The 25,431-nt window shown below is 43.2% G+C and overlaps 1 protein-coding gene across 2 annotated transcripts; it reads right to left on the reverse strand.

Moving 5' to 3' along the window:
• Window positions 1-5,458: 5,458 nt before the first annotated feature.
• Window positions 5,459-25,088, reverse strand: Cat (catalase). 2 transcript variants are annotated; one of them, XM_019205793.1, is made up of 12 exons: window positions 24,884-25,088; window positions 23,739-23,849; window positions 22,652-22,782; window positions 21,975-22,079; window positions 21,289-21,414; window positions 20,553-20,744; window positions 19,983-20,135; window positions 15,283-15,421; window positions 12,140-12,270; window positions 8,449-8,556; window positions 6,253-6,336; window positions 5,459-5,807 (listed from the first exon to the last, which is right to left on the reverse strand). In XM_019205793.1, exons 1-12 carry the CDS (start codon window positions 24,939-24,941, stop codon window positions 5,766-5,768), a joined length of 1,380 nt encoding a protein of 459 aa, XP_019061338.1. In that variant the 5' UTR covers window positions 24,942-25,088; the 3' UTR covers window positions 5,459-5,765. The 2 variants fall into 2 exon arrangements, with proteins under 2 accessions (XP_019061338.1, XP_019061337.1); XM_019205792.1 differs by having other exon boundaries at window positions 5,459-5,831.
• Window positions 25,089-25,431: the final 343 nt, after the last annotated feature.

A 25,431-nucleotide genomic window follows, 5' to 3' on the forward strand; every position in this document is an offset into this window, starting at 1 on the left:
TTTTTTTTTTTTTTTTTTTTTTTAGAAACTTGAGATTGGAAGCCCGGGCATGGAAGGATGAGGCAGGAAGATGGCAAGTTCAACCCTGGCCTGGGCAACTTAGCAAGTGTAACCATTAATCATGACATGGCAAGTAGAGTGGGTCAGGAAACACCTAGCAGACTAGTGAGGCACACTTTGGGCCGGGTGCTCTTGGAGGCACGCCACTGTGTACCCGGCCACTTCCTCTGTGACACTCTTCCCGGCTCACTTCCAGGCTCCCCGGAAGTGAGCAGCTTCTTCAAAGGAAACATTAGAATTTTACTGTAAACGCCCATCGGTGGGTTGACTGGAGCCTGGGGGTGCATGTAGCTCAGTGGGAGACACTGGTTTATCGTGCTCCTGGCACTGGCTTTAAAGCCCAGCACTGCAAAAACAATAGAACAAAAACACATTCATCTTTTCCCTTCTGACAAAGAGAACTGTGCTGAGGAAATGAACTTTCAGAATGCTTGGCATTGGCTTTTCTTAACAAAAGCCACAGATAAGCTACCTGGTCCACTTCTTTGCTTCTTGTAAAACCAAAGGGCAAAGAGCCAAAGTCCATGGAAAACTATTTGAGAAGCCAGGAGGAGGGATTTAAAATCCTTTGCAGAGCTCTGAGAGATGTGAAAGGTCAGTAGCGGTTTTATATAAGTTTGGAATTTTTAATTAAGTAGAGATGCGCCTCGGTTTGTGGACACTTTTGTTTGCAAACAGTTTGGTTCGCAAACAGAAGCATTTGGCAAGCTTTTGGTTTTGTTGCGAACTACATCGGGCCATGAACGTGACTATGGCCGTCTTTCCCACATGAACATGAACGTGGCCATCTTTTCCAGAATCATGGGACAAATTCAGTTTGTGAACTGAGGCACCTCTGTACCTGTTAACAAGTTGCAAATATTCTACAGAAAGCTCCATTGCAGTTTTTGTGTGTGTGTGTTTTGTTTTCTGGCTACTGGGGATTGAACCTTCACATCCCCATTTTTTTTATTATTTTTTACTTTGAGATGGGGTCTTGCTAAGCCACCAAGTTGCCCAGGCTGGGCTCAAACTTTGATCCTCCTGCCTCAGCCTCCCAGAGTGCACCACCATGCCCTGCTATTGCAGATCCTTTTTAAAAGAAGGACTTAGTCTCTTATTTATTTGATAAGTGAATCTCACATTATATATTGTTTTCATCTTTTGCCATTTTTCTTTGATATTGTTTGCTTAATGTGCAGTACTTTAAAATAGTCCCTGTGTTGTCTGTTCTGTAATGAATTACATTATGGAGCTATAGGCTTAAGTGGAACTCTTACTTTAAAGAGTACAGCAGGTTGAATGAGGTTCTCTCTCAAAAGATACATCCATGTCCTAGTTCCTGGGACTTGTGAGTGTGAGCTTATTTGTAAAAAGAGACTTTGCAGATCATCAAGGTCTCAAGGTTATCTTGATTCTCCAGGTGGGCTCTAAATCCAGTGCTAAATGTCCTTCTAAGAGGCCAAAGGGGGGAGGGGGAGCAAGTTATGGAGCCACCAAGAGCTGGAAGGAACGGGGAAGGACCCTCCCCTAGATCCTAGCTGGGCAGTGCCTGACTTCAGACTAAAGCTTCCCGAACTGGGAGAGAATACATCTCTGTGGCTATAAGACCCCAAGGTTGGTCATTCATCATGGACGAAGAAAATGCAGAGGCTTTGGTTTGAGGTTTTACAAAATGAAAACTCTTTTAAGTAGCAGAGGAGTTCACTTTTTGTTTTGTGGATTGCTTCAATGCTAGTGCAGGAGGGAGGGCAGCAGCCCAGAGTGTGTTACTCCATGGTCTGCACAATTTGGCCCTTTCGGCCAGCCAGTCCTGCGAGCCTCTCAGTCTTGCTGTTCCTTTACTGCCAAAGTCTTTGCCTGAACACCCCGAATTCTCCACTGGCTAGCAATGTCCAACTTCCTGAAAATCTTTTTCAACCTATGAGCTTTGGTCCGATGCTTTAAACATGGTACTCATCTATTCAGATGGCCAGGGAAGGGGTAGAAATTCAAAATATACAAACATTCTGGATTGGGGCCAGAGATTTAGCTCAGTGGCACCACGCCTGCCTCACAAAGCGCAAGGTCCTGAGTTCAGTCCCTGGCACCACACACACACACACACACACACACACAAAAAAAAAAAAAAAAAAATTCTGGATTGCATTAAAAACCAAAACCAAAATCAAAATACAATAGTGCAAGAACAAAACTGAATGGCAATTGACAACCTCAGGTCCAGAAGGCATAAGAATTGGCCAAATGTTCCCAAAGGCACAGCTTCAACCCAGTCCCAGGCAACTAATGCCACCAAAAAGAAAAAAAAAAAAAAAGCCAGAAACTAGTTGTCTTAGTTACTTTCCTTGGGGATGGAACAAAATGCCTGACACCTGCAGCTTAATGGAGGACAGGTTCATTTCAGTGCGTGGTTTCAGTCTGTGGTTGGCTGGATCCAAGAAAGGAAGGGCATGGTGGAAGGGCCTGGGTGGAGGAAAACCGCTCACATCATGGTGGCCAGGAAACGGAGAGAAAAGAGGAGCCAGGGAGGGAGATGCAGCCACCCAGATCGCGCCCCAGTGACCTGCCAGACCCCACCTCGGAACAGCAAGTCAGTGGGAACAGCACTGTAATCCAGTCACCTTCCAAAGGCCCTGCCTGTGAGCGTGTGAGGCTCTTGGAGCACCTTAGATCTAAGCCATAACAGCAGCTGTGCATGCTAAGAAGAAGGGTACGGAAGAGGGGGCAGGAAGGGTCAGATCAGGAATGTGTGCAGGGCTGGTCTGAGTTCTATAAAATAAGCACAGAGTAAAATGCAAACAAGGCAATGAAGAGAGTGATGAAGAGTGAAAAGGTGCCTCTGTCACTGGGCTGAAAGTACACAAATGGGAGGGAAAGACCGGTAGATTATCGTTTGGATACAAAAGCTGACCAAAAAAAAAAAAAATGCTGTGAATGTTTAAATTTTTAAAAATGTATTATAGTGTAAGACATTGTCACAAATCTCCCTCAAAATACTCCCCACCCCAACCCCATCGCCACTTCGAGCACACTTATCCCATAGTTCTCGCTGTCTGAACTTCTGGAAGTCCCCTCTCCTGAGCATCTTGACAATGTGGAATCACAAACGCCGCTGCTGAGGGCCATCTGATGGAAAGGCAGGCTTGATCACAGTGTGTCCTCATCCTCCTTATTTACTGGACCCGACACGATGACTTCCACCTCTTCCCCAAAGCCAAAATGACCGTGAAAGGTAAAGATTTTGAATCAGCTCAGGACATCGAAGCAGGCATGAGATCAATTAAAGACACTCACGAAAGAGGACTTCAGAAGTGCCTCAGAAAGGGGCAAGAACAATGCGGTAAGTGTGTACAAAGCAAGGGTGGGTATCTTGAGGGGGATTAATAGCAATGTCTTCTACTGTAATCAATTTTGTAAACATTCACCATATGTTCCAATCACACACACACACACTTCAGCTCCGTGGGTAGTAGGTACTTCCTCACCCTTTACCTTTGAGCTTACCCATAAGGCTTGTTTGCGATGAACTACTGGTACACATGACGTGAACAAAGGCTTAACAAGCACTTGTACAACTGGGACCACATTCTCACACCTCTACCATCACCGTGGGCCCCAGGGCAGAGTCGTGTGACTCAGAGCTGTCCCAGCCAAAACACCCAGCAGACCCCCAGCCAACTTAGATGCAGGATGACACGTGATCTCTGTTTTAAACCGTGGAGTTGCAAAGCAGTCCATTATCAAGCAAAGGCTGACCAGATACAGCACTGGGAGGGCTGAGCCGCAAAAAATATGGTCAGAGTTAAATATGGTGAATGATCACCACACGACCATAGGGAGAGAAGGACAGTCACTGGCCCCATTTAGCAATGAAGGAACAAACACTGAGGGGAGTGAAGCGATTTGCTCAAGTTCCCACAGGTAGGGAATGACGCACCAAAGTCACTATAATACACTGCCTGTCATTTCATCCTCCTTGTAAACTGGCTCAGAAACTCTTAGGACACCACTCAATGTCACTTACGAGGAACACAACTAGACAGGAAGTGAAGGCTAACCGACAGAAGTTAAACTCGTTAGTGCTTATCTTTGAAAATCACAGTGCGAGGTTTCCAGAGCAGAGCCAAGGACACTTTCACCTGTCAGACATTTCCTCCCAGGAAGCACGTAAGATACATGTGATTTAAGCTACCGACTTATTTTTAGACTACAAAATAGAATAAAGTAGAAATGGATCTCAAAAATTCTGTCTTTACATGTATAACCAATATTCAAATAATCTCCCTCCCTATTTTCCAATTATATTAGTTCTCATGATTTTATCTTATAGAGCTACTACTGTAAAGAGACAGCTAGGGGCCAGGGATTTGGCTCAGTGGTGCTGCTGCCTGCCTCGCAAGTGCAAGGACCCAAGTTCGATCCCCGGTACCAAAAAAAAAAAAAAAGAGCGACAACTAGAGTAAAGTCACTGTATTGATAGTACTTACACCCTTGGGTATCAATAGTTTACTGTCTGTGTCTACAAACAGAACAGTTTCAAACCTATTTGAGAAACTGAGGCAGAAGAGTTTGAAAAGAGAGTGAAGAAGCTGGAAGTGAAAAGAATGAGCGTTTATGTCCATCTGCTACTGGACTAGTGGTTTTCTGAAACCTACATCTCAGAAAATTCATGAAAACCAGTACAAAGTGGTTTCTAAGATGAAAAGAACAAAAATTTTTCAAGAAAAACAGGCTTGCCCTTCATATGAAGAATTCACCCTTAAAGTTGTAACTTGTGCTTTTTAAGCAATTATGAGTTTAAAAATAAAAATAATAGCTAGTAGCTCTGAGTTCTTGTTTTAAAAATTCATAAATAAAGGCACTTATGGACAAGAGATCTAAGTAATTTTCAAAGTTAAGACATCTGTTATTTTGTCAGTGACCCACACGGCTGTTCGAAGACTTCTGATTTAAACAAACAATGTGGTACCTTCACCATCCTGGCACTTCCATATTTAAGGTAAACATCAGAAGAGGATGTTCAAATTATCTAGTGGTACTCTTCAAGTTATATGTGGGGTCAAGAGAAACCAAACACCATTTTTTCTATTCTTACATACAGATTATTTTATTGTAAAAATGTATGCAATTACAAGTCAACCTACTATAAAATCAGTGCAGTATTAGCATAAACTTCAGGTGGAAAAAAAAGTGAATCTGATCAATTACAAACAGGAATAAACATTAAGTGTTAAAGTTATTTCCTGAAGACAGTGATTCATTAAGTGTGCTTTTCCTATAAGGACCTTAGAAAAATAATATTCTTTGGGACATCTTTGTCTTTTCTTATTGTATAAATTATAGACATATAATTTTTCATATAATAGGCCACGAGATGATAGATAAACATACTACATTTCAGCAAGATTTTTGTCTTACAAAAAAAAAAATCATGTTTCTGGTTAGAAACTTCTGGTCATTTTAAATGAATAATCCAACCAACTGTCAAATGCAAACACGTGTTTATGTTTAGTGATTGGTAAGCCCTATCCTTTACTTCTCTGTAGGGAAACAGCACTGAAAGCCATTGCTACTTGATTTGCTATAGATACCTGGATTATCATTTCAAAGACATTAGCTTGCATCTGTGCGCTTGGCGCAGGAGAATCTTCCATGCAGCGACGAGCAGGTTAGGGTGTGAGCACGATGCTCCGGGAGGAGGGTCAGAGCTGCCCGGTGAGGGAGCCTCACAGGTTAGCTTTCTCCTTGGCAGCCAAGTGAGATCCGGCCTGCAGAAAGGTGTGAATCGCATTCTGTTTCAAAATAACAAGACCAGCAGTTTAATGAACTCACTGGCAGTGGAAATGTGCAATCGGTCTTCCCTTTCATTTGTACCCAAGTGGACATAATAATCAGAGTCCACCCACTTGGAGCTGTTTTATCCTGTTCAGAGCGGAGGGGTAAGGGGTGAAAGGGATGCATCATGTACGTGTACCAAGACCTCACAGTAAACGTGGTCATGATGCCCTGAGAGCATGTACTAATAAAAGCAAAACTTAAAAACAACAGTGTTTTGCAAGTGACTTCTTTATACCTCAAGGGAGTTTCAAAAACTGCTTCAGGAATTTGTTACTTGCAGGTAATGGTCCCCAAAGAGAATAATGCTAAGTAGAAACTGTCTCGTCTGATCCAGAACACACATTCTGTGCCACAGCGCAGCAGCTCCCGCCTCACCTTTGGCTTCTCAGCGTTGTATTTGTCCAAAAGAGCCTGGACGCGGGCCCCGTAGTCGGGGTGGACGTCCGTGAAGTTCTTGACCTAGAAGCAAATGAAAATAAACATAAGCATCACCTAAACCGCACCCCTCAGCCATTCGCCAGTGTCTGCCTCGCAGTGTTTATTCACAGAGGAGGAAGCGGGTCTCAGCAGGAAGCAGTGCCATGCTCTGTTGAAAGGCTCCCACCCTGGAGGAAGACCTGAGAGTCCAGGGCAGACTCTGGCAGGCACAGGCTGGGCAACCTTGGGTAAGGTCGCTTAAATTATCTGAGCCTCAGTATCCCCTCTGCTAGTTGAGCAAGATAATTACACCTAGGTGGTGTCATAAACAATTCTCGGTCTCCACTCTACTTTTCCGGCACAGAGCTTCTGAAATCCTTGTGATTGACTGACGTCTGCGGGCTACTCAGATGACTCGTGGGGCACCCAGAGCCTTGGGATGGAAGTGGTAACAGAAGGACCAAGCACGTGGTTAGAAGAGCTTCTCTCTCCACCCCTGAACCCAGTGAGGAAGGAAGGCTGGAGTCTGTGTTCTACCACACGTGGCCAATGAGCGGATCACACATGTTATGTCATGAAACCGCCATCCATAACCGCTAAGTGACAGGGATCAAGGAACTTTGGAGTCAGCGAGGACACCGAGATCCTGGAAGGGCAGCAAACCTGGGAAGATGGGAGAGCCATGCCTTGCCATATACACTTACTCTATTCCATCTGTCTGCTCCTGAGTTGCAGGCTTTACAACGAATGGGTAAAGTGCTTTCCTGAATTCTGAGTTGTTCTAGCAATTGCCAAGCCCAAGGAAGGCTGGGGGACCCCGAGCTTGCAGTGAGAATCTGCAGAAGCACGGGCAGCCAGGGTACCTCATCCGACATCAGAAGTGGGAGCGTCTTGGAGGGCTGACCCTTACCCCCGGGATTTACTGTCGGGATTGAACTGACTTGTAAGGGCCAGGTTATTGTCAGAGCTAGAGAGCTGCTTCTTAGCGGGGAAAATAAAAACCACAGCCAACCTCACAGAATATGAGAAAACACATAAGCCGACCCGCAATTACTACACACAAAGAGCTGACCTCAGATAGGTAATTAATAAGCTGCGTACAGTGACTTGTATCAAGAACTGGGCCAGGCACTGCCTGATCGTAGAGCAATGACTATTTCACCCCTGCCTGGCAAGAATTCCTGATCACAGGCTGTGCTCAGCAGGCAGAGTGGGAAGAAGGAATCGTGAAGCCATAGGATGCCTTACTGTTTCATCCTATGTAGGAGAAGACTGCTCAGGGTGCGAGCCCAGTCCTTACTCTTACAACTGTCTTACTCACCCTCATAAGTAAAGCAAAATAAAGCCCACCCACCTATCACACAAAGCAACCACCGAAGTCTGCTGATTCCTGAACCCAGGAGCGTAGCAACCAACTCACAAGGGAATGGCAGTGTTCCCAGATCTACATCTCTGTGACCTGCAGGACACCAAAAGCCAAAGGATGTCACGTGGCTCAGTGAGCAGCCATCAGAAAAATCCTAGCCCCTTAGCTCCAAAGTCCAGCCTGCATTTAGGTCAAGGAAGCTCTCCACAAAGAAAACAGATGTTTCTAGACTGCAGCTGGAGGAGAGTCGAGATGTCATCACATTAAGTCCTGTAGGCAGATTTTAAACCACAAAAAACGAAAGCCATGTTTCTTATCACCTAAAGCCTAAGCAAAATTGTGGCAGGAGCCATTTTTATATCAGACATTTACTATGTTGTACAGAACTCAGCTGCAGTTAGGACAGAAGACACCCTGAACATGTCATACCACATAAAACATGGAGAGAAAATAATGAAAGGCTGATTGAGGAGTACAGTGGACCCTTGACTTATGAACTTGATTGGTTCCCGAGGGCTGTTTGAAACTGAAGTTGGATGTAAGTCATTACAGCTGAGATCTGGATGTTTACCTGGGTACACGCTATAGATAACAAGAGGCAGATGACTCTTCCATTAACCTAATTAACTCAAGTTGTTCGTACGTCAGGCCACGTTCTTACTTTTTTCTAAAGACCGTCTTAACTCAAGTAACAGAAAGGACACTTTCTTGTTAGGGTTCGTTCACACAGATGTAATATCACCTCCAACCAGCAGGTGTCACTCTTCAGCCGGCCAAGACTGACTCACCGCTTTCTTCTGGATGAAGAGCTGCGCGTCTTTCAGGTGGCCGGCAATGTTCTCACACAGGCGCTTCCGCTGCTGCTCGTTCAGCACTTGAGTATAGAATGTCCGCACCTGCTCGGCAAAGAGCGAGCACCAAGAATCAAATAATCGGTTCACCACCAACACAACTCACCCAACACGCCACGCTCCAAATGCCAATTAACACGTTTAAATTTAAGGATAATTTAAAATTAAAACGGAAAAGCACTTGTGTTCAGTTGTTCATTTTTTGTTTTGTTGTAAGCAGAACAGGAGGGATTCATCTGCTGATAACAGCACAAAGCTGGCTCTCAGTTAGATCCTCTGCAGTCACCCCTTATGAACCTTTTGCAAATGCGGAACCTACAAGCTAAAAACCCCGCTGCAATCTAAATCTACCAAGTCCAGAAGGTGCAAGCTGTCTTTGAATGTAAACTGAGCACAACACAGCCTCGGTTCGATTTACCCAAAACCAGGGAGGAAATAAAAACTAATTTATTTATATAATTTGTGTCTGTAGTTATTCAGAAGTCAAAATTTCTTGGGTAAGACAGATATTAGTAGTGACATTTTGCTTGACTGATTGGGTTTATCCCTAGAACAAATACCAATAGATTAAAATTATAAGTAGGAGCTTAGTATCAGGTGTGTGAGCTCTACTAGTCTCCACTCAATTTGGGGCAGGTGGTTCTGGGAATCAAACTTGGGTCTCGTGCTTGTAAGGCGACAGTGGAACCACTGAGCTAATCCCCAGCCTTCTGCTCAGTTTTGTAAGCAATCATTTCTAGGTTGTAGCTTTTCTAACATTTCATCCATTCATTCGACAAATATTTATTGCACCAGACTCTGCTTTACGCGCTATTCTATTAATGTTTATGAAGGAAAAGCCCAGTTATCCAAAGTAACAAATATCTCAAAAATATTGAGATACGTATCATTTTTCTAAATATCAATATCAGGATAGTATTACTTTTTCACACTTAAGCAAGTTTTAAATCCAACACCAAAGTTTTCAATTTTTCAATATTAATATAATTAAATATAATATAATTAAAGCACTGTATCCTGCAGATTTCCTCACCTATGTTTCCAGTTCACAAACCCTCTCTTGAGCTTTGTCTAATGTTTATATAAATATCCATTGAGTCTCTATATATCTGTTCAATTTTCCTCTCAGACATTGTATTTTTAATGTTTCTAGAAATTCCTATTTGGTTCTTTTTCAAATTTAATTTTTCCCCCTCATGCCTTACGGGTGACAGCCATTTCTGTACCTCCTTAAGCCTGTATACATGCTTACTTCAAAGCCTCTTTCAGATTATCATGTGTGTCATTCTCCCTGTCCACTCTACGTGCAATGTCTTGCTGCACTGGTCCCCTTGCATGTGCTGTGACTTTCCTTGTATGTTTGGCAACTCATCTTTAACACGAGTCGTCTCTGGAGAAGAACCAAAGACATCCTGTCTCAGAAGATGTCTTCATGTGATTTCGCATCACCTCTTCGAAGGCCTCAAACTCTTCCTGACACATTTGATTCTCAGCTCAGAGGTCTCTCACGTGGCTCTCCATGGAACGAGAATGCAGAGCTTTCCCGTGAGCACAGCAGAGAGAGGACTCTCACTTTCTCGGATGGACCGCTTCCTCTAGGGCCCAAATGCTCCCAAGCTGCGTCATCAGCCTGCTGGGCAGTTGACCCACTGGAGCGCTCTTTCCTGGTCCTCACCATTACACCAGGAGACCAGTTCTAGCTCCCTGCGATACATGAAGCCTGAAGCTTCAACTCCTCGCCCCTGGGAGGCATAAAATAATCACAAAGGGCAAATCAGTTCTGATTACCACCTTGCAATTTATATACACACCTTCAGTGTTCACTTACTACTGCAACTCCATTTCCGGGACTTGAAGATAAGGAAATTTTTAGCTTAGCTAAATTATTTAAAAGAAAATTTAATCTAGCATGTCTATGGGTTAGCAAAAAAAGAAAAGCCTTCTATGTCACCTCCGTCCACTGAACTAAAGGAGTTTGTAACTGCACCCTCAGGGGTGCCCTGCGGCTACCTTCTTGTGACAGCACGATATCACATTTTCAGGGACCTTGTGGGCAAGTTGTCAAAGACAGCTGTTATCAAAAGTAAATTAAAGGGCCAGGATTTAGCTCAGTGCTTCTGTGACCTGCCTCACAGGTGCAAGGTCCCGAGTTCGATCTCTGGTACCAAAAAAAAAAAAAAAAGTAAATTATATATACATACAATATCAGTACAAATAATAAAAGTAATAAATACACAAAAACTAACAAACACTCAAAACACATCACTGTCTAATTAACACAGGTAACCTAAGATTTTGAGGTCTTTGTGTGTCTAGTGTACCTCACTGGTAGCAATCCAGTGACAGTGATACTGATTATCACTTCACAGTTCGGTGGGTTCAGTGACTTCATGTTTAGCTTAAAATCTGCCCTGGGGAATAGTCCTACCATGAAAATTGACAAACGCTATAAACCGACCTTTCTCCTCCGGGGACCCAGCTGTTAAATACCAGTTAACACACTACTGAATGTACGGGGTCCCTGCCTCATCTTCTGGGGCTCTGTTCCTGCTCTGTTTCCCAGCCTCCCCGAACTAAGCAGCTTTCGCTGTGATGTTTCTGCTTTGGGGCTGGCCAACCATGGACTATAACCTCTGAAACTAAAGCAAGCGAACCCCTCCTCCTGTGAGCTGTGGGTGTCAAGTAATCTTCCCCAGCAAGGGGACGGCTGACTAGCACAGGTTCTGAGGTAATTTAGATTTGACGCTTAACACAAACCATCCACACAGATCTCCAGAACAACACCACCTCGAACTTTTCTGCCTTTTTGTTGTGCTCGGTGTTAGCTATACTGGACAGGTTATTGAGATGATTACCCAGGCACAGGCCCAACCCGGCCACTACTCAACGTGCCCTGAGAGCAGCCACAGATGACTGGAAACAGGATGAGCACTTGGCCAGGGCAGTTAATTACGGGCGACCAAAGTCCAAAGACACAACCTGAGGGATAGAGATCAGCCGAGTCAACTTGACTCTCCCTAAAACCAACACGGCAGCACTGAAGGCATGAGTAAAAGGTGCACAAAAAAGGCAAAAACATGACACCTAGAGGAAGAAGAAGCTGGGAAGGAGAGTCAGGCCATGGTCACAACAAAGTCACTGCAACCGCACTGCAGAAGCCATGGGGCACAGAGGGAAAACAGGCAGATGCGGTAGGAACAAAGAGCCAGAAGGAAGCTAAAGCAGCCGCTGCAGAGTTGCTGGGTCACCTGCTCGGTGCGTGAGCCCGGGGCGCAAGCCCCACGCCCTTCGTCAAGGGCCCCACGGCTACCATGGCTCCTCAGGTCGCCTTAGACCCCGGGATTTGCCCGCATGTTTAGCCTCACTGGTGTTTGAGCCATGTTTGCCCGTTTCTTAGATTCCCGGGAGTTCTCATTCCCCCAGTGGCCTCAATCGTACGGGAAATGAGATGTGCAGAAAGAAAAGCAGAACACAACTAACTCTTCTCTGCCATCCAGTAAAGGGCCTGATGAAGAGAGAGAAGTAAGTCTTCCGAAAGCTCAATCTGAGATGCTTTAAGAGGGCGAGTATGCGGGCACTGACAAGGAGAATTAGCAAGTGATTGCCCCAGCAGACACGGAACCATTACCTGGGTGACATTGTCCTCATCCATGCTGCTGTAGCGCCTCACTTCTGCAGAACAGCGGCTGGTGTGCTCCAGGGCATAGGGCTGCTCCACCGGGGCGCTGAAGCTGTTGGGGTAATAGTTGGGAGCGCCACCTTGAAAGGAAACCACACACTCACTCAGGAACATGAGCGGAAGTGAGTCTCTCTGCAGTCCACAGGGGAAGAAATAAACTCAAGTAGCAAATGTGCATGTACCCAGGAAAACACGCGGCATGCGTGAGATTTTTCAATTCCTATATTTAGCTACAGGAACTTGGAAGTCTTAGAGAATGTGCACTTCTTCTTTTTTTTTTTTTTTTTTTCCCCTGATACTGGGGATTAAATTCGAGGAGCATTGAGTTATATCTTTAGCTGTTTCGCTTTGTTCTGTTTGAGACAACGTCTTGCTAAGTCACCCAGGTTGGCCCCAAATTTGCAAGAGTCCTGCCTCAGCCTCCGGAGCGGCTGGGATCACAGGTGGGTAGCACCACCATCCCCAGCTAGAATGCTGCATCTTTAACTGCTCACCCAGGCCACCTCAGCCTGAGTTGGAACACAGAGATCTCCAAGTTCATTTGTACACTTCAAAGGCTGTCAGCCATACGCACCTGCACAAGTACATATCTTGTGTTTTGTTTTGGTACTGAGAATGGAGCTCAGGGCCTTGCACTCGTGAGGCAGGTGGCAGTACCACTGTGCTAAAATCCCCAGCCCACAAGTATGTATCTTAGAAGGCTTGTTTTTGCCACTTTTGAGATCAGACCCAAAGGCGCATTTCAAATTTCAACTTTCACTGGGACTTGGGCTCCATTCAAACACTAAGTCGTAGGTTCTTGGGAGCAACGCGGAAGTTCTGGTCCCACTGCTTCCATTAAATACTAAGTATAGACTGAGATCTTCACTGGCTGCTACCAGAACTTCCCCCAGGAGGCAGCGGTGGGTGTGGGATGAAAGCTCTGGGTAGTTTGTCTCTTCCAGCCCAGCATGTACTGTATTTCCATTACAGAGTTCTAGTTCACTTTCCTTCCCATGTTTTTAATGTTTTTCAGGGTGTCTCTCCTTTATTGATTACGATAACTTTATTCAGGTCTAGCTTCACTTTCACTTGCCTCCACAGGTAACAAAAAATGAAGGGATTTTAAAAACTGTTTTATATTTGTAGTATGTGAGCCATTATTTATCTGGGTTCACAGAAATAGTAACACAAGTAATCAAAACATTTTCGATGACTTCTAGAATAAGACACTTTTTTGTTCATTTTGCCATATTTATTTACCACGCTATCCTCTGCCCTGACTGATATTAGCAGAAGCTTAGCCAATCTCTGCCCACAGTGCCTCAACAGCAGTGACCCAGAAATGCAGTGCACGGTAGGAACACCCAGCCCTCACCTGGAAATTTACCTAGCTCACTGCCAGAACAGACTGTCTACAGGGCGTAATCTGGAGACGTGCACATACGCACTGACCACGGCACAATCTGTAGAGAAAAGGACACTAGACTATTACAGACCTCAATTCTTAGCTCAAGAAATCTTCCCAGGCCAGCCATGTCTACACAAAAAGCACAAAGCTCCAACAACCAGACACCAGTGTTCTCTGCAATGAGCTCTTTGAAGTGTGCCCATCTGAGAAACTTTTAAATTCTACTTTGCAGTAAGCCCTGACCTTTCCTCAAAGTGGGAATGGCCTGGAAGGCACTGACTACTGGGAACCATAAAGCTCTTTATGAAGCTTTCAGGGCGCAGCTCAAATTCTGACTTCTAAATGTTGGTAGAATGTGTTAAAATACAGCTCCCAGAAGCTTCTCACAAGTACACTGTAATGGTAACCAAGAATGCTTATTAATGAAGTGGTTATTAATAAAGTTCAGAATACACGTGAACATCTTTGCTACGGACAGTTTCAGTAACAAAAGGACCAAAGCATGTGAATAAAAAAAGAAAAGGAAGGAAAAGAAAAGAAAAATGAAAGTGCAGAAGACAGACACAGGGGATACCAGCTACACAGACAATAACATAATTTATGTCTCTATAAACTTTAGGCATCAGAAATATTACAACCGGTAAATATAACTGGTCAGAAAGCATATACATTTGTTAAATACATGGAAAGACTTAGTAACAGTATCAGAAGCAAAGCACAAGATAATCTAAAAAACATAATAGTCATGGCCTTTTGGATATTGGGGCCATGCGAGGGTTTTTCTTCTCTTATATTTCCCAAATTTCTTTTAAGAAACATGGATTATTTTATCATAGAAAAATAACTTCTGTTTTAATATAGACACCTATCGCTATAAATTTAAATCACCAGTGAAATTACTAAAGCACATATACCCTAAGTAATAAAATCAGATCTACATTAACCTGTGGAGTACTAAAAGAAAGACATTAATCAAACATTCTGCTTGGCTATAAAGTAACTAAAACTAGAGTTTGGGGCTGGGAATTTAGCTCTGTGGCACCGTGCCTGACTTGCAAGTGCAAGGTCCTTAGTTCAATCCCCGGTACCAAAAAAATAAATTAAATTAAATAAGTTTGTTTACATATGGCGCCAAAATCAGTAATCAAAAGAAAAAAATCATAACTGTCAGTGGGGTGTTGTCTCACCAGCTGATTTACATGAATTCAACTATATTCACTCAGGAAAAGCAGAGGAGGGGAGAGTTCCTGGACGCCTCTCCACCTCCTCTGCTTCCCTGCCCTTATCCATCCTATCCCTTCCAAAGTCATGGCTCAATAGAACTACAAACAGAGGCAGAAGGTGTGAACTCTGAGCTTTTGCAGTTCCAAAGATCTAAGTTCTGGTGATTAAGGAGTGATTTCAGGAATTGCCATTTTGTGACCCCTAAGTTAGATACGCTTGATTACAGCCAGCAAGAGATCTTTCTCCCTGCCTTCAACTTCTGGATGGACAGCAAATAAAATCGAAGGCAGGCACACTCAGTAAAAGATGTAAAACAGATCAGAGCAGGGAGAGCCCTCAGGGATTTAAAACTTTCACAGCAACACTGGAGCTGGCAGTATCCAAGGCACACTGTCGCTGTTGGGGAGCACGGTCACTGAGGGGCCACTGCCGAAGCCCTGGCCTGGCTCCCCAGGGCAGCCCACTGCCTTTAGCCTACCTTGGTTGTCATTCACGCACATTGGGCCATCTCGCTGGTAGTTGGCCACTCGAGCACGGTAGGGACAGTTCACAGGTATCTGAAGATAGTTGGGGCCCAGGCGGTGGCGGTGAGTGTCAGGATAGGCAAAAAGGCGGCCCTAGAATAACAAGCAAAACAGACATTGGCTGGGGCGGTTCTTATGAGATAGAACACAGCTATTCCCATCTCTTCAGAATTTAAGGTACTTTGTTACCACGTGGCCCTGCCCAACCCTACTTCTCCAGAAAGCCCAGTGTCCTCTCAGAAGAGAACCAGCCTTAATCTTCCATGCCCTGTGGCCAACCATAAACTTCCCATTTACTCCAATAAGGATGCCTCTTTCTCCAAGTGACAAGATCATAGCCCATCTCGTATTATTTCCCATCCTAAAGAAGTGTTGAACTGTAAAATAAATTTGTTAGAATCTAACCAGAATCCTGAATTACTTCCACATCTCCCCTATTGTCTCACTAAGGGGCAGAATCAAACATCTGCTCTTACGAAGCACGTTTCTAGAAAACAGTGTAGAAACTCTTCCAAGAAGCACTTCCTGTATAGCCCTCTGAATTCCCTCAGATCTGCTCTGGGCTCTGAGACCTTCTAGATACAAGCACAGTGCTATACAGAAAAAGCTTTGTTTCAATGACAGCCCTGCAATGCCAAAGGTAATGAGTCTAGGGTTAACTGATAACTTACCGAGCAAGGAAGGATGCCAAGCACTGTGAAATTCCTTCCAGTCAAAAGCTTTATAATTAACTCTGCTTTAACCTGAATATCCAATCATTGAAGGGCTCCTATTTCTCAAAGCTCAGTTCTGTCAGCAATTTTTCTTTCATTGACTTTATATTGGCTTTGAATCTTAAAGGGTATTCTTATGTCCATAATGCTACCAGGCAAAATAAAATCCTAGTTGATGAGGATAACTTGAGTAATTATTTGTACCAAATTATTCATATCAATATGCTTAATCCAGTCCCGCTGTCTGTCAATAATTCTGCTACTTCCCATTGATAGAGAGGACTTTTATAAATAATCTGAAATAAAGAAGTTAAGATGAAATAATTGTCACCAGTCCTGCTTTTCTAACCCTGACCCCCACTCTTGTGGATTGGAATAGCTAAAGATAAACATCCTGAAAGAAAATGCTACATTTGGGTTAACACCGAACTGTCTTGTGACCATGATTTGTGATGGGAACTGTGGGAACCAAAATGTCTTATTGTCTAAAATGAGGTCATGATTGTAAGACTCCCATAAAAGACAGACTGTCACCCCAACCCAGGGTTGGTGAATTAGCACAGCCTTTGGTACAGGCTGACCCCCTTGCTAGCAAAGTAAATGTTTTTCTGTTGTTGTTGTTTTACCCACTTCTGTGATTCTGTGTGTCATTTACCAGTTCCTTCCACAGCACCATAATCATCTCCAGTAGTCTAAGATAATTTGTAGATGACAGACCATGCAACCATGACTAAGACTTAGCTACAGGTTAGAGGCAGGTTGCCTCCTTTGGCTCAAGAATTTGTATTCTACTGATAGGAGTAGAAGATACGATCAAGCCACAACCTGCTCCTGAAGTTGCCTCCATTGTATCACTCTGGCTTTACATCACCTAATGTTTATCTGCTAAACCCATACCATCTATGGGTGGAGACCCACAAAGGTTGGGAAACGGGCACAGCAAGGCTATTCCCAGACACCATCTTGAATCTAGGCCTCTCTCACGGACCTGCTGCCCCTAAATCCCACTGTTGGGCCTGGGGGGGAAAACAGAGCGATAACTTCCCACTCAAGCAATCGGACCCTCTTCCTCCCCAACTCCACCTGGTACACGGCCACATGTGGGAGGGAAGGAGGAAGGCTGCACCTGCACTGTGAGGGGCTCAGAGACAGTCTTGCTGACTGATTTTATACTAGTTGGTCTGTTTCCCAGCGGTTGCGCTCACCACTTTGGATAAAGTGTGAGGAGGGATTAATGTGACCTTGTTGACAGGTAAATGAGAGCACTGGTCATCAACACACTCACCGCCACCGCCCAAGCTATGGCCCTCATGGGCTCTCCTTGGGAATAGTTTTAGCATCCTCCTAACTGACCTTCCTCTTCCAGTCCCTCCTCCAGCAATACAGCCTATGTTCTCCTGCAAAGGAATCTTCCAAAGGCCCCACTCAGATTACAGTATTTCCCCATGTAAACACCTTAAACAATTCCTCACTGGCCACTAAACAGTCGCATGTGTGGGACACTCCTTCCCTACTGTGTGGCTCTTAAAATGTCGCATGGAAAAAAAAGTGTCCCATGGAATAGAATTCACAACTCAGAGACCTAAGGAATTGATAGGAAAAGTAGGCCAGGAACGATAACTTGATGAAACCCATGAGAGCTCTTTCAACTACTTTTTACAAACTCATGAAAAATAACTGTAAAGATAACATACTAAATTTAAAACATATATATTTGTCAGAACTGAAATTAATACTAATAGAAATTACATGTCTAGTTTCTACTTATACTTTTTCAGGACTCTCCCCTCAATTTTTCTTATAAATCCCGGGGATTGAACTTAGGGTCTTCACACTGAGATATGTCCCAATCCTTTTTATGTTTTACTTTGAGACAGGGACTAAGTTGGCCAGGCCGGGTTCAGTCTTGTGATCCTCTTGCTTCAGCCTCCCAGGGTGCTGGGATGACAGATACACACCACCTTGCCTGGAGCCAGTTCCAAGAGACGCCTCATATATACACTGGCTCGCTTTTGTTGTAGACATTGTGTATTTGCTAGGATGTGGTCCTTTCCCCTGGGACTAGGTCACCATTCAAATCTTCAGTGTTCAGCCAGGTGTGTGACTCCATGTGGCTGTGTGCCCCCAATTCGACTGTGGTCCCAGAGAACCATGGTGATTTGGTTTCTTGTGAAAAGACTTCAGGTGACATTTCACTCCTGTTTCTTCAGTACAAGGCTACACAGCCTTAGCTCAGTCTAAAACAATTCCATGCTTTGCTGAACCCTGCCAGCTCCTTGGCCACAGAGTTTAGCTCTCTCCCGTCCACCGTGCAAGGGATGACAAGTGGAGCCAGGGTCCCCGGCTTAGCTGCTTCTATGCCCCAGACTCAAAGCACACGCTTGTGCTTAGCCTCTGTAATCTGCTGGAAGGTCTCTTTCCAAGCCCCAGCTCCCTCTTTTTCTATTTATCACTGAGAATGATTCTAATAGATATTTACTAGGCCATAATTCTCAAAACTGAAGAAATTTTCCTTTTCCTAGTAAAGGGAAAACTGCACAAACTTCCACCCAGGTACTTAAGGTCTTCCCTACCCTAGACTCAATTCATCTCTTCTCATTCAGGACGGAGTGACCATACCTCTCATTTTACCACGCACTCTTCAAAACCTACCTCAAATGCCTTGTTCTTACAACTCTGTCACAGGCCCCGTGTCAGACAAAACTTTGAGTGTGGATTCCCTATGATATTCTGCCTTACACAGTGAGGACCTCGTGTTTTGCTGTCATGCAACCCGGGAACTCGATCTGTATTAGTTAAACTGAGCCAAAAACTAGTGAAAAGCTTGCTATCTACAAAAGCCGCGGATGTTTCCAATGCCACCACAAAAAAAGTTATTCATAAAAACCATGGGAAGCCTCACTTGTGGACACTGACACCTGCCCTGCAGCTAGGACTTACATAAGCGCCGACCTTCGGGCACTGTGGCCTCATCTGGGGTATAATCACGTTCACAGTCCAAACACATGGAAGACTGGCTTACAAATAATTATTAAGCCAGTTATTTTCCTACTGATTTCTGGTCCAAAGTCGAATTTTCACTCTTTATATTCTTGAAAGAGCATATTGAAAAGTAACTTAAAACATGCTGAATCCCTACCAATTTCAGCAAGACAGATAATTAAATGAATCCACCACCTTTAATCACTGGCAGCATAACCTTAGTTCATAAAAACTGTTCCCACAGTGAGGCATAGTAGTGCATGCCTATAATCTCAACACTCTGGGAGACTGACAGATAACTGAAAAAGTTTAAGTTCGATCTCAACAACTTAGCAAGTCTCTGTCTCAAAATAAAAAAAATTAAAGAAGGGCTGGGTATAGCTTGGTGTGAAGGCCTTAGGTTCAATCTCCAGTATCAAAACAAAAGTCCATTTTGGTGTGGCAGTACATCCTGGTAATCTCAGCACTTGAGGCTGAGGTGGGAAAGCTGCAAGTTTGAGGCCAGCATGGGCTACAAAGTGAGTTCAAAACCAGCCTGAACTACACAGCGAGACCCTGTCTCCAAAAAAACCAAAAAAAAAAAGGATAGTTATGCTTACCGAGTTGTTAAAATAAATTATATAATTATATTCTCTCTGAGTTATAAACAGAAAAAAATCATGTATTACTCTACATATATCTATAGTACTTCTATTATGCCTTTTTTTAAATTAAGAGACTAAATATTCATGTCTTCTCATAGGTAGGGACTGTTCTATGGAACTTAACTTACAACTGGTCATCTCTAAGAATGCCCATCTAAGGATCTTACAGCCCAAAAAGGCCCACAAGGAACTAAGCACTCAGGTCAGGGTTTATGTAAATATTCTAATTAATTCCTCACATAAAAGTCACAACAAATTGTCCCCTGTTGCTTGTTGTGTTTGTGTGTGCAGAACATCTCAACCCCCCAGGCTTACCTGAAGCATTTTGTCAGGGCTGGCCTCAATGCCAGGTGGCATGTTGCTTGGGTCAAAGGCTATCTGTTCAACCTCAGCAAAGTAATTAACTGGATTTCGGTTCAAGACCAGCTTGCCAACTGGGATAAGAGGGTAGTCCTTGTGAGGCCAGATCTGAAAACAGTGCCATGGTCACAATGACCAGTCAGCCAAGTGGAAGGCATTAAGAAAAACACCAACATTAACATATAATCAAGCAGCAAAAATAAGACTGAGCCCAATAAAACATGTTAAGAACTTCAGGTCAATGTATTAATTTAATCTTGTACTATAGTAAATGGTAAATATTGACATTTTCCCAGAGCAAAAGTACATTCATTTTTTTAATTCTATTCCCTGGTAATAGCAACACCTGGAGCCACCTTCATGAACCCACACGAGCCCAGTGAACTTCTGGGTCAGCAGCACAGAGTGACAGGCTGGCAGGCGCTTACAAGCCAGGAGACCCGGAAGTGCTACCATCACTTCTCACCGTGAACTCTTTTAAGAAGAGACTTAGAAAAGAAAGCAATGTAGTCCTGGCTGACTTACCTTGGTGAGATCAAATGGGTTAAATGGAAAAGTTTCCGCCTGAGCAAATGTCATGACCTGGATGTAAAAAGTCCAGGTCGGGAAGTTGCCATTGGCAATGGCATTGAAAAGATCACGGAGGCCGTAGTCAGGATCTTCTTGGGAAAGTCTCGCTGCCTCTTCAACAGAGAGGTTTTTGATGCCCTGGTCAGTCTATAGAATGAAAGAAAGAAGCAGTCTATAGAATGAAAGAAAGGAGCTCAGACTGAAATGTACTGCCCATCTTATCAAAATTTAACAATTCATTGAAGCATTATGAATCCAGCAAAGCCTGAACTTTCTTACAATGCTTCTATTGATCAACTCTTATACCACAGAATTTATCAAAAAGAAATTATACTTGCTTCCCCGGATTCTTTTAAATGTCAAGGAAATTCCATCTGGATATTACATATTTAAAACTGAAGGAAGCTTAAACTGTTGACAACAGCCAAGTGCTCTTACCTCTGGCCACATCTAAAGAAAAAGCTAAAAGAGACTACAGAGAGTTCTAATTCAGCAGCGTGAACTTTTTTCCCTTGGGTGGTGGCCAACAAAACACTCATAGTGCTGGTCAACCAGATCAGTTCTGCCCACCCTTGGGGTAGAGAAACAGGGAAGTGGGGAGAAGGCTTAGTCTCTGCTTAGCTCTTTAGGAGAAATAAGAAGAGGTGGGAAGTAGGGGCTTGGCACCCTCTGCCCCAAAGGCGACATGTACCTTATAATGGAATTTGCAATAAACTGCCTCTCCATTTGCATTAACCAGCTTGAAAGTGTGCGATCCATATCCATTCATGTGCCGATGTCCATCTGGAATCCCTCGATCACTGAACAAGAAAGAAACCTAAGAAACAGAAACAGAAAGCCAAAAAATAGCTCACTTTCTAAGGCATCTCTATGTTTCCCAAAAATCTCTTAATCACATGCAACATACCAGCCCATCCCATGAGAAGAGTTACCATTATTATTTCATTACAGAAAACCACCATCAGAAGAATTTTAAAGCAGGATGACATAGAGATTATTATCATCATGATGTAGCCTACGGTGTTACTCGAAATTTACTATAACAGGAAAATAGTTCAGTACTAATTTTCCCTCGTTTCCCTAATACATAGCTTTACCTCGGACTAAGAGATCTTAACCCTCAGTATTGCTAACTATCAATTGACAATGTTTCCAGCTATCGAGCATCATCACTAAAGACCTATGAAGGAAGACAAAAATCAGTCATTATAAAATTCTTGGTTCACGATCAAGAAATGTGAGGGAGCATCCCCAGAAGACAGGTAGAAGCCAATCCCAATAAAACAGCCCAAACTGGAGAAGCGCATCATGAGGCCCAGGTAACAGTTGCGCAGCAGGGGATATTTCACAGCACAGGGAAAGAGACAGGGTCCTCACCTGATGCAGGGACTCGGGACGCAGGCTCCAGAAGTCCCACACCATGTCTGGATCCTTCAGGTGCGTTTGAGGATTTCTCTTTTGGCTATGAATAAAGGATGGAAACTAAACAAAAAAGAAAAAAAGAGGAAGAAAAAAAATTTTTTAAACTAAATTTACAAGAATTATACCAATTTAAGTGATACATTACCCCCTGCTTATGGATTAAAATTACAATCTTAAAATTTTACAGTGTTAAACCCTGAAGTGAAATGTACCCAGCAAATAAAACACCCCAAAGTATTTTAAATATACTCAAAGCTAAATTATCTCTCTAAAGAAAAAAAAATATACACACATGTGCACACAAACATATACTTCTTGCTGAGCTAACACATGTATCTTTGCTTCTTGGTAAAAGCCTCTCTTTTAACTAATTTTCAATGTTCTTCAAGGAAAATTCAGAGATTCCCCAAGTCAGTGAATGTCAACATGTCAAACCCAAAACCTATGGGGATTTTACTTGATCTTATGAAATGTTATGAAATTCAGACAAATATATTTAAAAGGGCAATCCTGACAACCCAAGTCTCTTCGTTCTACTTTTCCAAGGTGCTCCCCTCAAATGCCAACCTATACAAGCTGAAATCAACTTAAACCAACCACATTTGTAGAGCACAAAATATTCTATCACCTACCAATATGGCATCCCTGATGAAGAAAATGGGGGTGTTGTTTCCGACAAGATCCCAGTTACCATCTTCGGTGTAAAATTTCACTGCAAACCCACGAGGATCACGAACTGTGTCAGCTGAGCCTGACTCTCCGGCTAGAAGATTCAAATGGGAAAATGAAGCATAAGGCTCTGTTTCATTCAAATGGGAAAATATAAGCATAAAGCACATTACTTAGACCCAAAAGTTATAAACAAACATTAGGCTCGGTCTTTTACAATCTATTTTCTAGAAGTAAAGTACGGATTTAATTGCCTGGGGGATTATGTCTACAACCTACCAGCTAATTTGGCCTACAAATCAAATTAAAAAATTAACTGAGAATAATGAGAGTATATATAATAACAGCTAAAAATATTATCCATTTAACATAACTATGTCTAAGAAAGTAATTAAAATCTCAATCAAAATAACAGGAGAATAATTACAAAGATTAAGCAGTGGACACAGAGTTGTCAAAGTGGTAAGGCCAATATTAAGAAAATGAGTTTAAATATAGGTTCATTCTTAATCTCAGTTATTTTGACATTCTACAAGATTTATAATATGCACAAAGACTGACATTGAAATCAAATTAGTAACACATTGTGATGTGCAGCGTTACAGCCGGAAAGGTATAATACTAGCTCTGTAACAAGAGAAAAATCACTTAGCCTTTCTGAAATGCAAAGCTGATCTACAGATTAATGTCTGTAAAGCACCCAACCATGGCTGGGAGAAACTTAATTCTCAATGCTGGACAGCCATTACATGATTTTTCACTAAGATTCCCTACTCCACACTTCCCTTTGAGGCAACCACTTGTGGAAAAGTCTTTCCAAATGTCACCAGATTGCAGCACTGGCCTCTGCATAAGAGTGATTTCTAAAGACTGACAAACTTCCTACTTGTCTCCAAATACTTTTGATTTTAACTGGAAAACCTGCTAAAATTTTGGAATGTGCTTGTTTCCTAATTGCTAATAAGTCTTTCTCAAAATTAAGTTAAAACTGCCCCAAACAAGGTATAGGTTGAACTAAGCAGTCCCAGTCATGCAAACAAACTGACTTACCAACAGTGGAGAATCGAACTGCGATGGGTGTCTTCTTTCCAATATGCTCAAACACTTTTGCCTTGCAGTACTTGGTGATGTCATGAGTGACCTCAAAGTAGCCAAAGGCCCCTAATTAGAAAGATACAGAAATCCTTACCAGGAGACCAAGACATGGACCATCAGGCCCTTACCAAGTAACAAAAGGAACTGATGGTTTAGTACCAGCCTTCTGGAAGCTGCCATTATGATGGGGGAAGAGGAGATATCAAACACAAAATCGTAAGAGTAAGATATAAAGCTCAGCCATCATTCTGTGCTCAACTGAGTGCTGCACAGTTGGGGCTAAGAAGGGCAGATGAACAAGGCTGAGAGTAGCTGGTCAAGGTTGACCCAAGGACACAGGACCTCAGCGGGCCTGGAGGAGAAAGCGTGGAAAAGGCAGGAGAGTAAAAGAAAATATAGGGAAGGTAAGAATACTCTGAGCAAGTAACAAAGACACAACCAAAAACCAAACAACAAGTGGCATAGCAAGTCATGGTGGAAAAGAAACACGATGCAGGAAAAACTGGAAGAAATCATCAAGGAAGAAGGAATAAAGAAGTGAGGAACTCCTAACTGGAAGTCCAGCGAAGCGGGCTAAGACGGTACAACGTTTTCTTGCCTTCCAATGGAGCTGTGTTTCCTAACAAGGCTTTAGCTTTCTTTTAAATATCATCATTCTAACTTTTTCGTTGCCATCATAAAAAGTAAGACAAAAGTTTTGGATAGATAAAAGGGGAGAAAAAAAAAATCCCCACAAACCTACCACTCTAACACAACCACACTCGGTTTTGCAGTTCACTTGGCTTTTCATCCAGTAAGAGCACCATTTAAATCTAGTTGCAGTTCACAGTGTATGTTCCTGTATCTGAATTTGTATATTTTTATCCCTTCCCTGAACTGCACAATGAAAGAAGTGGAAGATTACTCTTTTTAAAATGAACTATGTTATATATATATAATGTTCAACCTTCGCCAAAAAGAGGTCATCGCTTACTAAATCCTCTCTTGGAATTTTTTTTTTCCTTCTCCCAACAAAAATGATGACTTGGCACTTTGATTAAATGAACTTGACAAAGGTGTTCCGACATGATCCTTTTATGAGAAATGAACTCAGCTCTCACCTGCTCCTTTAGCGTGCACGACTCTCTCTGGAATACGCTCTCGGTCAAAGTGAGCCATTTCATCAGTGAAAACCACATCCTGAACAAGAAGGGGTCCGCGGGGCCCTGCAGTGACAATGTTAAGTTTGTCTCCAATTGGGTTACCACCTCCCGTGGTCAGGACATCAGGTTTCTACGTGAACAAAACAAAGAAGAGTGCGGAAGAGTCAGTACCAGCAAGCTCTTTGTGTACGTTGTCACAGGTGCATCACTTTGTTCGCGGTACGTTTCCCACCTTTTCCAATTTCTCATGTCCCAGGTTCTGAGATAGCACAACACACGCTGCTGCCTGAAATTCACAGGCAGCTTCCAGAACTCCTTGACAAATCTCAATGCATGTCTGCTAAGACACCTGCTCTACAAGCAAAAAGATGGCTGAATAGCCTATCAATTGCCTCTACTCGCACTCTAGAGACAGCCAGACTGCATGAGAAGCCTCAGACAGTGGGCCCCCCAGAAACGGTCTCTAGCGTTTACCACCGAATGTCTAAGGTCAAAGAGATGGCCCT

Source organism: Fukomys damarensis, unplaced genomic scaffold (assembly GCF_012274545.1).
Source record: "Fukomys damarensis isolate Sample0158 unplaced genomic scaffold, DMR_v1.0_HiC HiC_scaffold_27, whole genome shotgun sequence".
In the NCBI taxonomy this organism is placed as follows: Eukaryota; Metazoa; Chordata; class Mammalia; order Rodentia; family Bathyergidae; genus Fukomys; species Fukomys damarensis.

Bases quoted from the DNA above. Each gene is read 5' to 3' on its own strand.
- Cat (XM_019205792.1), bottom strand. From the start codon at position 24,941: ATGGCTCACTTTGACCGAGAGCGTATTCCAGAGAGAGTCGTGCACGCT. The intron at 12,271-15,282 runs GTAGGCTAAAGG...TTTCCTTTCAAG, and splicing joins GTGCGTGAATGACAACCAAG to GTGGCGCTCCCAACTATTAC. The intron at 6,337-8,448 runs GTGAGTCAGTCT...ATTTGCTTCTAG, and splicing joins TCTTCATCCAGAAGAAAGCG to GTCAAGAACTTCACGGACGT.